Source organism: Eucyclogobius newberryi, unplaced genomic scaffold (assembly GCF_026437365.1).
Source record: "Eucyclogobius newberryi isolate DKJ021-1_F unplaced genomic scaffold, fEucNew1.0.hap1 SCAF_19, whole genome shotgun sequence".
In the NCBI taxonomy this organism is placed as follows: Eukaryota; Metazoa; Chordata; class Actinopteri; order Gobiiformes; family Gobiidae; genus Eucyclogobius; species Eucyclogobius newberryi.
The window spans coordinates 8649670-8663078 of record NW_027315823.1 but is presented as its reverse complement, the minus strand read 5'-3'; the positions used below and the strand labels follow the sequence as shown (position 1 = coordinate 8663078).

Genomic DNA, 13409 nt, shown 5'->3' with positions numbered 1-13409 from the left:
GGAGTCCACCTGTACACATTATTCATTCTAAACGGCCATCTCGCTTTCCCTCACCTTCTCTCGTCACTTACCCGTTGCTCCCCCGGTCCACAGTCACATCAACAGAAAGACCCAGTATGAAAACCCGGTGCTGGAGGCCAAGCGGCGCCGACAGCTGGAGCAGCCGCCTCAGCAGCCGCAGCCGCAGAGCCAGCAGCCGGCCGAAGGTGAGCGCTACATCCGAGGTTCGTCACAAGCCCCTAACCAGGGCGTCATTTTCCTTTTCTTCTACCCATTTGAGCGAATGGCCCGTCTGTCCATGTGTGTATCTGTACGCAGTGGTGGAAAGTAGCCAAGTACAACGTTTGTATGTACCGTATTTTCCGGATTATAAATTGCACCGGAGTATAAATCGCACCAGCCAAAAAATGCATAATAGAGAAGAAAAAAACATGCATAAGTCGCATTTTTGGGGGGAAATTCATTTGATAAAAGACCAAGAACAAGACATTAATCTTGAAATGCAATTTAAAATAATAACAGATTAGAGAACATGGTGACTAGATGTGCATATGCTAAAGTAACACCTTCAGCTACATGACGCACAGACAACGAACTGTGTTAAGTGAATAACTGTTATATGTTACGTTTACATACCAGATAACTATAGCATAAAGCTAACATATGCTAACAAGTTTACCAAAGCATCAGTATTACCCCAAATCACTAAATCCATTGAATTCTTCCTCGGTGTCACTTCTAAACAACTCCACAAATCTCCAGAGGTAGAGGAAGTGCAGATTCTTCTTCTGCGTCGCTTAGAGCCTAGAGCGCCCTCTTGCGGTTGCCAATGTGAAAATAACTAATAATATCACATAGAAGTCGCAACCCGGCCAAAACTATGAAAAAAATACGGTATCTGTACTTTACTCAATGTCACAGTATCTTTACTTCCCTACATGTGAGAGAGAGCCGGTATCTGTACTTTCTACTCCGCTCCACTTCATTTTTTAACAAGGACTTAGAAGTAAAAAGCACATTCTTATGGTTTGAGGTTTTATTTTTAGCATGTTCATGGTGACAACCTGATTAAAGGCTTTGACTTAAAGTCTTGGCTTTGAGCGAACAAATCTCTATATATATATAAAAAGTGCAGAAACTTTGAGAATTGGTATGTCACAATATCAAGTCTTAGTGTTACGATTATTGTGGAAGAAAAACATCACAATTTAACAATTATTCACGGTTATTATTGCTACTGTTCCTCAAGTTTGTGACCAGCTTTACACAAATTTACTCTCTGAAAGTCAAAATAAAGTAACATTTGACAAAAACGGCCAGATAGAATAAAGTTCTTTACATTTAGGTCTATTTTTTGTGCTATACTGTATATTGAACATAGTGCTTCTAAAATGGTCATCGATTAACCTAATAATCGTGACATCCCTAATTGAGAAATGTGTTTGCTAAAATTCAGGACTATTCTGTCCTGTAGTATATTAAAAGTACTACTTATTATATACAAACTTTTCCTTTTTTTTTTGCTCCTGTATCTGTACTTTTACTCACAAAATGGTGTACATCTTCCACCGCTGCACTTATGCCTACTGTATGGATGTGTGTTTTCCCAGCTACTACTGTTATTGCCTGCTACTTTCTTTTTGCTTAGCATCGATCCATAAAAGCATAACTATGATTTGCGGCTGCATAATTCAGCCTTTACAAATTTAATTTCTACATATTACAATGAGGGCTTTGGCGCAGTATTAATGATTCAGAAGCGTCTGCACAGGAAGGTTTAGCCCTCAATGTGAGTCTATACTGCTTTTTGTTAACAGGCTCCAGCTATACCTGTATTAACGTTGTATTTTGATGTTAACTGGTGTTTTACTGTCCTTGTGCGCGTACATACGCTCAGGAAAGATGAATGGTATATTTATATATATGCAGTGAGGCTCACAGGGGGATTCTGCACCCCCTGCTCACTCGGCAGATAGTCTTTGATTTCCCTCGATTACCTGCTGACTCTTTTCCCGGTTACACAGCTCAATCCCAGCAACAACAACAAAAAACTAAATATCTTCAAGCGTGTTTTTCACCAGCTCGTGAACTTCACTTTGGAATAAAAATGAAAACCCATTATCCAGCTTTAACTGAAATGTCAGGTCTTATTTTATATTGTTTTGCAAGAAGAAAATACACAAACCCTAATTAGTGGCATTGAAAAATTCAAAGTTTTAAATGTGAAAAGTCCTCAAAAACAGCTGAAACCTATGAATACGAGCCCTGTGAATCACTGATGTACAATACATTTTTTATATATGTCTGTACAGAAAATATCATGATAAATTACAATATTGAAACTTCTTTATGACACAATAGTCCTGAATCTTGTTAATCCCAGTGAAGCCTTTTTTTCTTTCTAAATGTTCAATATATAAAAGGAAAAACACAAGCTGATTTGCATAAATAGCAGAATAAAACACTTACACTCTTTTGTTTTTATCTGTTATGAGTAGTGAAAAAATAAAATAACAAAAATGCGGCCAATAACTCAAAGAAAATGTACTCCCAGTAAGTATTGAGTCCCTAAAAGTATAGTTTCATCGAACGTTTATTACAATAATTCAACATGGTAATAATCGTGACAGGCCGCGCTGTCGTTCCTGTTTTATCATGGGGAACTTGTTAGCAGTGTAATTTAAGATTGAGACTTACATCTTCCCAAACTTAAAGTCCTTCTCATTCCAAACACTGAATGCCTTGGTTGAACTTTAAAAATCACATGAATCAAATTCTGTCTAACTATCAGAATAATACACCCTACAACCTGAAGATGTGACAAAGAGTTCCTCCAAGCGGCTCCGGTTGATTTCACCCTTGCATTCCTTGACGTCTATCGTTGCTTTAACCTTCTAGAGAAAATATGCAAATTGCTTTTTACAGAATGGATTGAAGATTCCACGATGGCTGGTGCACCACTGGCCAGTTACGCCGCCAACCACCAAGAGACCTACAGGGAACCGCAGACAACCCCCGCGGTGCCCAACGCCATGGGACAGAAACGTAAGGACGACTCGTTCCCACGTCGCCTATTAGAAGTTCAACAATGGGAATTTGGCTCATATATTCTGTCTACGCTCAGGGCTATAGACGGGTTTTAATGGATTGACAACCACGAAGCTTCTGTCTGACATGTTCTCTGTCAGATTTGCATTGGCGGTGCAGGAGACTATCATATTTGAGGAAAATCCAGTTTATACAGATATATTTTTTCACTGGGTTGCATAGTTTGTCTGTTTGTATTGTCTAGGTTATGATATAGAATTTGTGCAGAACTTGATATATTTCCCTATTGCATCACTCATCACACAAAATGAACTGCTTCTCCCCAGTTTCACTTGGTACCGTATTTTCCGCACTATAAGCTGCACTTAAAAAGCTTATATTTTCTCAAAAAATTATAATACAGTGCGCTTTATAATCCAGTGCGCCTTATATATGAAAATTCATCAAAAATAGACCAATAATTGACAGTGCGCCTTATAATCTAGTTTGCTTTATAATCTAGTGCACTTTATAATCTAGTGTACTTTATAATCTAGTGTACTTTATAATCCAAGTGCGCTTTAAAATCCAGTGTGTTTTATAGTCTGGTGCGCCTTATATATTAAAAATGATCGAAAATAGACCATTCATTGACAGTGCGCTTCATAATCCTTTGTGCCTTTATAGTTTGGAAAATACGGTATGCTTGGTCAGCGTCCTGCTTTATCTTCTTGCCTGGTTGGCCGTTTCCCATATTCTCTTTGGCTTTCTGCTCCACATCACCAGCTCTGCATTACCCAGCATACCTCACAGTGCTGTTCTGTCCTGACCACAGACTGGGCTGCTTCAGTCAAAGTTGAATTTAAAAAATCTCTTCATCTTTCTGCCCACTTTCATGTCCCGCTGGCTTCATGGTTTGTTCTCTGGATCCCTGTGGCTGAAGCTGCCATTCCAACTTACCATTATATTAAATCTCAAACCAGACTGATTTTCAACGGCAATAGAATGTAAATGTTTGAATGAAAACTATAAAACCAACCAAATATTTGATGTGTGCTTTTGTAAAATGATGATTGAAGTTTCCCTCCTTCCTACTGCAGATAGAAGTATAAAAAATAACCAGTTATACATCTGAATTTGGGCAGTCGAAAACATTACTCTTTTTGTTGAATGGAAGTCTTATCTGGCTCATTTTCATTGGTCATTTAAGGAATCGATATTGCCCTTTCCATGCAGCCGCAGAGTCTGCATAAGATCCTGTGCTCGGATCATATTCGGCAAGACTCATAAACTGTGCTTTCCGACACCTGTGAGACACTGCACAAAAGCCCGAACGCACTACGCCCCCGAAGAGTTTTAATTAAAAACAACAGGCCATTTAATTCACTGAGCGCTGTTACGCCGGTGTAGTTACTCTGTGTTTCCCTGTGTTCAGGGGGAAAGCCATTCTTCACCCGCAACCGATCGGAGCTCAAGGGCACGTTCATCAATACCAAGCTGAAGAAGAGTCGCAGAGGCTTTGGTTTCACGGTGGTGGGAGGAGACGAGCCTGACGAGTTCCTGCAGATAAAGAGCCTGGTGTTGGATGGACCTGCTGCACTGGACGGGAAAATGGAGACAGGTACTTTACTGCTCTTTCACCACGTGCAGTGTTTGGAACTCCCCATTGATGTTGTTTTTCTTCTTATTCGCAGGTGACGTGATCGTGAGCGTCAACGACATACGTGTGTTAGGTTACACCCATGCTCAAGTGGTAAAAATCTTCCAGTCCATCCCCATTGGCTCCATGGTTGACCTGGAGCTTTGCCGCGGCTATCCACTGCCCTTCGACCCGGATGACCCCAACACGAGCCTAGTAACCTCAGTGGCCATTGTTGACAACAAGGACCCCATTATTGTAAATGGCCAGGAGGTGACTAACAGCTACGACTCGCCATCAAGCCACGGCAGCCAGAACAACAACGCTGTTTCCACTAATGGAGCAGTGCCTATCAACGGGCTGCCTCGGCCTCACAGCCCCGGCGCAGAGGGGGCCTCTGACACCTCGTCCCAGCACGGCTATCCCAGTGATGTCACCCTGGCCTCATCCATAGCCACGCAGCCTGAGCTCATCACCGTGCACATGGAGAAAGGAGACAAGGGCTTTGGCTTTACTATAGCAGACAGCCCTGGAGGCGGAGGACAGAGAGTCAAACAGATAGTGGACTACCCTCGCTGCCGTGGGCTAAAGGAGGGGGACATCATTGTGGAGGTGAACAAGAGGAATGTGCAGACCATGTCCCACAACCAAGTGGTGGACCTGCTCAGCAAGTGTCCCAAAGGCAGTGAAGTCACCATGCTGGTGCAGAGAGGTGAGTGCCGGCTCATTCAGCTTCATGGCAAGTTTATTTGTAGAGCACGATTGTACACAAGGCCATTCAAAGTGCTTCACACAACAAGAAAAAAATGTATTAAAATCACAAAGACATGACAGAAATGACAAAACCGTTTAAGACATAAAGGAGAAGTAAAGAAAATCCTTTCAGTCATATGCACGGATAAATAAAACTATCTTTAGCTTAGATTTGAAAATGTCAGAGTGGAAGCCTGTCTCACATCTTCAGAAAGACTGTTCCAGATTTTAGCTGCATAAAACTGAAACGCAGATTCCCCATGTTTAGTCCTGACTCTGGCACCAGCAGGAGGCCGGTCCATGTTTAGTCCTGACTCTGGCACCAGCAGGAGGCCGATCCATGTTTAGTCCTGACTCTGGCACCAGCAGGAGGTCGGTCCATGTTTAGTCCTGACTCTGGGCACCAGCAGGAGGCCGGTCCATGTTTAGTCCTGACTCTGGGCACCAGCAGGAGGCCGGTCCATGTTTAGTCCTGACTTTGGGCACCAGCAAGAGGCCGGTCCATGTTTAGTCCCGACTCTGGGCACCAGCAGGAGGACGGTCCATGTTTAGACCTGACTCTGGCACCAGCAGGAGGCCAGTCCATGTTTAGTCCTGACTCTGGCACCAGCAGGAGGACGGTCCCTGTTTAGACCTGACTCTGGCCACCAGCAGGAGGCCGGTCCATGTTTAGTCCTGACTCTGGCACCAGCAGGAGGACGGTCCCTGTTTAGACCTGACTCTGGGCACCAGCAGGAGGCCGGTCCATGTTTAGTCCTGACTCTGGCACCAGCAGGAGGCCGGTCCATGTTTAGTCCTGACTCTGGCACCAGCAGGAGGCCGGTCCATGTTTAGTCCTGACTCTGGCACCAGCAGGAGGCCGGTCCATGTTTAGACCTGACTCTGGCACCAGCAGGAGGCCGGTCCATGTTTAGTCCTGACTCTGGCACCAGCAGGAGGCCAGTCCATGTTTAGTCCTGACTCTGGGCACCAGCAGGAGGCCCGTCTATGTTTTGTCCTGACTCTGGCACCAGCAGGAGGCCGGGCCATGTTTAGTCCTGACTCTGGCACCAGCAGGAGGCCCGTCTATGTTTTGTCCTGACTCTGGCACCAGCAGGAGGCCGGGCCATGTTTAGTCCTGACTCTGGCACCAGTACAGATGTTTATATGGAAGAGAGGGGCAAACAAGCAGCACATTTAGCTGCAATTCCTGATTTATTCAGCCATATGTCTGAAATATTCCCGTTCCACTCACAAACAAATATCTCTCTTGAATCTTCTTGACGCTGTTGGCGAAAAATAATGGTCTGGTGTCTCCTAGGCTGTGCTGTTCGCAGAGAACTCCTATTGACACATTTATTTATTCATGTGGATACAGGTTGCAGGATCAAAACAAGATCCCTCCGAGGGGACGATGGAGAGATGGTTATAGCAAGAAAGGAGAACGGGGGAAATGGGGAAAGCACATTCTTGTTTGAGGCCTTAGGCAAGAATCGAGACCCATAAGGGTTTGTGCAGGCACATAAAATAGCAGCTTGTCAATAGATTATAAGGCGTAAGATTCCAGCCTTCACTCTTTCAGTCAACAAATGTGTCTGAATACGCTCTGTCAGTACTGTACAATGTCTCACTGGTTTATTTTGGGGTTTGTACTCAGTTGCTCACCCTTGCCACTGCGATTTGACATTCTGCTGCTAAGATGCATCCTATTTGACTGTTAGTTCTGGCTTATAAATACTATTGTTAAGCGCAGATGAAGAATGAAGTCGACGTGATTGGGTTTTAGTCTTTTCGTCTTGAGTGGCCGGAGACTGGAGCCCTGTATGCACTGTATGATGGGAGTAATTGGACCGTTTTCTCTCCGTCACGCTGCGCTAAGCCAGTGCAGGGCCTTATTAATCCAAGTCCTTTCTGCCGTACACGTGTTTGGGCCTCTCTGGGGTTTGCTCGCCAGCCGTAACCATTGTGATCTCGCAAAATGAACGACAGTCTGGTCATCTTTCTGTCTTGCTGGTTGTAAACATGCAGGTCCAGTTGTATCCCTTCATCCTTTCTTCCGCTCGTCTCTCGCCCAACTCGCTCCCACACGCTTCCAGCCACACGAGCCAATATGTTTAACTCCCCCTCGCCGCCTCGAGCTAACGAGCAGTGTTTTCAGCGCTAGATCGTAAAGTGATAAAGCCTCATCGCAGAGCTTGACGCACTGTCAATACAACGGCGCGCAGTTTAAACGCCATGACTCTTTTTAACAGCCGTCAGGAAGACGGATCGGGTTTGTGCAGAGAAGGTAAACATGATCATAATACGCAATGATGTCTTTAATTGAATTTAAAGTGCTGCTAGACGTGCAAATGCGGGAAGCGAACGCGGGCCATTACGGTCGCACCTGCCCATCTGGAGATTGAGGGCTCGATAATAAAACGCCCGTCTGTTCAATGCATTATTCGTACGTTCCGGTAAAACGGCAACCGTGCCACATTAATGTGAGTAATTGGTGAGTAAAGGTCACTCGCAGCGGTTCTGAAATAACTTAAAATTGCGCTCAAACGCAGTGCCATGATTTGATCAGCTTGACGTGGATTTTTACAGCAGGGTTATTTATTATCAAAGGAGCTGATTGGGGATTGTTTGAAGACCGACCCGTATACTTGTCTTGGAATTGTGAACCTGTAATAAGTCGGTTTCATGTACTATAGGGCTACAAATTAAACCACCAGGGAGGAAAGCGTAAAATCAAACGTTGACTTGCTGTATCCCTGTCATGGAACGCCGCACAATCAATGAGCAAGTTAAGTTATTAATTCATAAATAGAATAAACAGGGCTGCAACAATTAATCAACCAATCGTAGTTTTGAGAAACGTTTGCTGGACTATACCGTCTCTAAACACATGCATACCACACAGATCATTATAAGGAAAACATAGTACGAGAAATGACTGCTGGGGAAAGTATCACTGTTATAACGGATCCAAAAGCACAAACATGACAAAATAATTAATGTTACAGATATAATTACAGCTATCAATGATTAAACCATTTCAGATTTTTCTCAATAATTCTTCACAGTCATCACATTTCAACCTTTATTTGATCAAACCGTTTTTTTAAATGTCAATGTTTAATAGAAATTATAATTGGACTGGTCAACCACTATAATAATTGTTGATTGCAGCCCTATTTAAAAAAAAAAAAAAAAAAATCCATTTGTCTAATTTGCACTGTATTACTTTTGGCCCCTTCATTTAATCTCTTCTGTCTCTTATTCCTTTTTACTCATGATTTAATTATGCTTCGCTTTGCACATTGAGATCTACTATTTGCCACAGATTTGCACACGTTAAAAAGCGCACACCGACTTGGCACAGCGCTTCATACTCCCCCCTCAGCAGCAACAAGGCGCGCGTCGTACTAATTGGCTTCCTTATGTCACTTTTGCTCATCACATGCATACATCTTCATCTCTCCCGTGCCCCGTGCTATTCTCCTCACGCCGTCATCCATCACACACATCCCCAGGACATATGTCACGGGGAAGCACCGACAGCCATGCATACGTTTATAGCACGCGGCGCAGGCAACGGCAACACGGCGCTAATCTAATGCTGGTCTAATCGCCGGCGATCCCCTCCTTTTTCCGTCGCCTCTGTTCCATTTTCCACATTTTCTACTCCTGACGCTGCTGTGGGGAGTCACGCTTCTCGCCCACGTCGCCTGCAAGGGAGTTCCCAGAAGGCTCGCGCATACGCCGATTATGCAGGCCCCACTGTTCCCCTTGACCCGCCGTTCGTCGCTCTTTGGCATTAGTGTGAGCTAATCTGCTTTTTCAGACTGTTGAGGTGTAGACTGTGTGAAGGCACAAGGGACGCTGTTGCAAAAAGGAGAGATTATGACCAGGTTTTGTCGGTTGTCAAATGACAGTACGCTCAACTTGGGGCTGGGTAATTAATCGAGATTCTGTCATTTCTAATCGTCAATGCGAGATATGCGGTTGGGATTTTTGAATGGCAAGGTCCCCAGACAATCCTCTGTAAAAAAATGCAGTTTGGAGGAATTTGTTTTTTGTTACCGTATTTTCCGGACTATAAGTCGCACCTTTTTTCATAGTTTTGGCCGGTGTGAGACTTATACTTATATTTATACTTATATACTCTCCGGAGAGACTTATATGTGATATTATTTGTGGTATTTTCACACTTGCAACCGCATTTCATACTCCAGTGAAGCTTATATATGTTTTTTTCTTCTCTATTATGCAATTTATACTCCGATGCGACTTATAAAATACGGTAAATGGAGAGATTACAGGTAAAAGTCTGTATAGTTTACAGACTTAAACCCATTTTTATTTAGTTTTTTTAAAAGACAAAATACAATTGAATTCACCTAAAATCAAGTTCAATATGAGATTTAAAAAAATATATATATTATTATATATATATTTTTTGCCATATCCCCCCCACCATCACTCAAGTATTAATTTGCTGTACTATAATAGTCCGATTAGAGCAAAACCTGTCCATCTTTTTCAGTTCTGATACCAAGAATGATACTTTAGCTTTAAGTTTGTGCATAGTTTATATACTGTATACCTGAGACTCAAAGTAGATCCTTATTAAGTCATTTTTTCAAGTATTCTTCTTTAGAACTAAGTCATATAAATAAAGATTCAAACATAATAAGATGTTTTGAGTTACAGCAGCTGGGAAGAGTTGTACTTTTTGATGGATGTTTCTTTATCAGACCAGCCATCTTTATTGATAAATTATGCACTGTGCACATTTTTTTTTTTTTTTAATATATTCTGTGAAATAATGGTAGCCTTAAGGATTTCTGCCCTGTTTCATCTTCCTAACTCCAACAAAATAAGAGTTTTTGCCTCAGGAAAGGCAACAAGTATAGAACATACTGAGTAATGGGAGACAGACTTTGCAAAGGTGAACGGCTGTGTTGAAATAATTCAAACAAGGGAAAACGTATTGTTGACGGTGCGTTGACATCTCTGTTAATGCGTTTGGTTTTGTGGCACCCAAACAGTCTGAATGCATGAAATACAATATGCATTCCTGTGCATTTACGGCTCAATCACACAGCGATTTCACACACATTTTGCATGCTGACTTTAAGAGTCTCACGCTTGATTAATGACTTCAATTGTGTCCCTGTTCCACTAGCCACAGTTTGTCTAATTGCACTGCTCTAATGTGCTCATTTCCTCCTGTCTGTCCTCTCTGCTCTCACTGATACCACCACATGCACTCAATTCCTTTTCCCATCATTAAAATGCACCGTGTATTTGCACACCTGCCTTAAAAGTCTTAAAAGACAAAAAGCTCTCTTGCCGTTAAGTTACCTGAAGCATGGTTCCCCAGTAGCAAACCAAGGCTCTCTACTGTCAAAAATGAAAGTTATTTATTTTTTACTAGGGTGCAGTTGTGTGCTAAAGCTTGGCACGTCTGACAGTAAATTAAAGGACAATTGCTGCACTGGGATGACAGAACATATGCTGCAATGTAGGAAGGGGATGAAATACAGTCCATTGGATAATGGTTACAAGTTGTGCACCTTGCTAGCACACACCCACACTTAAATTTATCACTCACCAGTATTGACCCAATAATGTAACATGTTCATACACATTTTATATATTTTTCATATATATTTTTCATGCATACTTAATGTTAATTTGCATTTCTCAGTCGGCAGTCTTCAGGGGTTTGAGCTTGTAGCAACTAAAACAAGGTTGACATCAGAACATGGTCATGGAACAAATTTTGTGGATGCAATCTGTGCTCATCTTTATTGTCCTATGGGGGAAAATGCAGTTACAAAGTAACTGGCAAGTACAGTAGATTAAATTAAACAATAACATATTTGACAAAGTGTTATTTCCATGTGTTGACGTATATTTGTTTAGAGAGTATACTGACCCAAAAAAAATCCAAAAGACCTTTCCCTGTAGTGTCTTGCCATGGTGCAAACAAGCTAGATTGTAGTGACAGTAGGTCAGTGGTGACTGCAGCTGCCTCTGGGGAATACTGCTGTTGTGTCCTTGGGCAAGACACTTAACCGCCTCTCCTCTAGTGTGTGAATGGGTGAATTATTCCTTGATGTAAAGCGCTTTGAGTGCCTTGAAGGTAGAAAAGCAATATATAAATGTGACTGCTCCCATTTAGTACTGCCCTGTCCCAGTGGGTGTTGGATGATTGGATGATGTCATAGTAATGATAAAATGGTCTGAGAAAAGCTGTCTCCTGTAGTATATTAAGGTACACATGAGCTGCCGTCTTTACACTTGTTTACCCATGTTTAAGTCTCCCCTCATTGATTCCAATTGCTGTTTACTGGAGATTTATAGCACCCTTGAAGATGGAGCCGTGTGTGAAACGCTCGTACTTGTCTTTTGTCCTCCGCTGATAGTGACTTTAAGAGGCTAAAACACAGAGTGGATCACTGCCACACTTGATAGCACTTATTGGCATAATGATGGGCAGGCGCAGCACCGGTTTCCAAATGGCCCCTGTCAAAAAGCACTCTGCCGACCGGTGTCGTGAGGACAAACGCGCGCCAAACGCCAATAAACGGGAACTTGCACAACCCGCGGACGCAGTTACGAGCAGGCGCATCTTAAGACCGGTGTAACTTGTATACTTTTGTACAGAGCAATTATGAGGAGATAAACATCCAGAAGGGAGCATATCGATTCACTGTATGGGAAAGGAAGTGTTGCATTTTTGCCCTGCTCGCATTTAAAATTCTGCCGACTAAAAACAGCCAGTGGCACCACACTGAGCAAGCAAATGAAAGCGGTTGTGAGCGGAGAAGAGCGTGGTCTGGGTAGAAAATGTGCTTCAAACCTGCCCAAACAGGCCATGTGTGTTTCATGACAATCTTCTGCACATAATCTACAAAGGCTGGGCATCTGTGCTCATCTTCCCTTTAAGCGAGAATGCCTTGCTTGTTATTAATGAAATGGTAATTATCGATTCATTCAGAAATTCGACGCCAACTCCATCCTGTACAAATGCAGTAGTAAGCTCAGCACAAACACTGTTGCTTAGAGACCGCCTGTCAGACCCTCATGGCCACTAGGCATTGTCACCACGGTGACAGATGGCCCTGCCTGTTGGAAGCCGTTGGTGCTAGCTGCGAACTAGCATCACGTTGACACAGGCACGGGAAAGGACCACGTCGTCTGCTGCGTAATGCCCACAGTTTAGGAAAAGGCGCGTTGCCAACGTTGACACCGTTTGCTGAAGAGCCCATGCACAACTCTTAATCAAAGTTATTTCCAAGCAGCTAGTGATCTGTATCTTTTTTTTTTGCCTCTTTTTGTCAAATTGAATCGTACATTCATAGACGCTTCAGTCGTCAGTGAGCGCCGTGACGTGCTTGGGCAGTAAAACACTCAACATTTTGCTGTTTTTAATTTAATTTTTGCTGGTCCCGAAGCAGAAAAGTTGATTTCAAATTCCTTTTTGACTCTCTTCATCTAATTATATTAACAGACTTCATCGGAATTCAGGGCAAAATGTTGCTCATCCATCTCATAAACAATGCATGCAAATAGTGAACCTTGAAAAGCGTCATTACTTACTTTGGAGAATATATGTGCTGACAAACGCTGGGAGATTGAGCAAGCAGAATGAAATGAGCTCCGGGGCTGTGGTTTGTTGATTATGTGAGAGTGAATACAAGTTTAAGTAAAAGCACAGGTTGCACGGCTTTGTGTCCACGTTGGCTGTTGATGTTTGCTAATGCCAATGTTTCAAAAACCCTGACGCATCAACTGCAAAAAACTAAACCAAAAACAAGCAATTTTAATGTTTTTTTATTAATCTACAGTTTAGAACCACTTAATGACCTGGCAGTGTGTTAGGATGAGGCGCAACACAATCAGTCAACAACAAACAAAATAGTGCTAATTTTCTGATTCAAGAGATTGCAAACAGATAAAACTCTTGGCATGTGTTGTCGAATCCACAGGGATGAGTCTCTGCCAGGAATTGATT

At 42.7% G+C, this 13409-nt stretch overlaps 1 protein-coding gene across 9 annotated transcripts in view; it reads left to right on the top strand.

Moving 5' to 3' along the window:
- Positions 1 to 13409, top strand: part of magi1b (membrane associated guanylate kinase, WW and PDZ domain containing 1b) — a 122272-nt gene that overhangs the window by 81684 nt on the left and 27179 nt on the right. For 7 of the 9 annotated variants that reach the window (XM_072451635.1, XM_072451634.1, XM_072451630.1 and 4 more), the window contains 4 exons: positions 94 to 224; positions 2926 to 3045; positions 4463 to 4648; positions 4722 to 5378. In XM_072451635.1, coding sequence (XP_072307736.1) covers positions 94 to 224; positions 2926 to 3045; positions 4463 to 4648; positions 4722 to 5378 — 1094 coding nt within the window. The remainder of the gene's footprint in view (positions 1 to 93; positions 225 to 2925; positions 3046 to 4462; positions 4649 to 4721; positions 5379 to 13409) is intronic. The other 2 variants (XM_072451631.1, XM_072451638.1) reach the window with 1 other exon arrangement.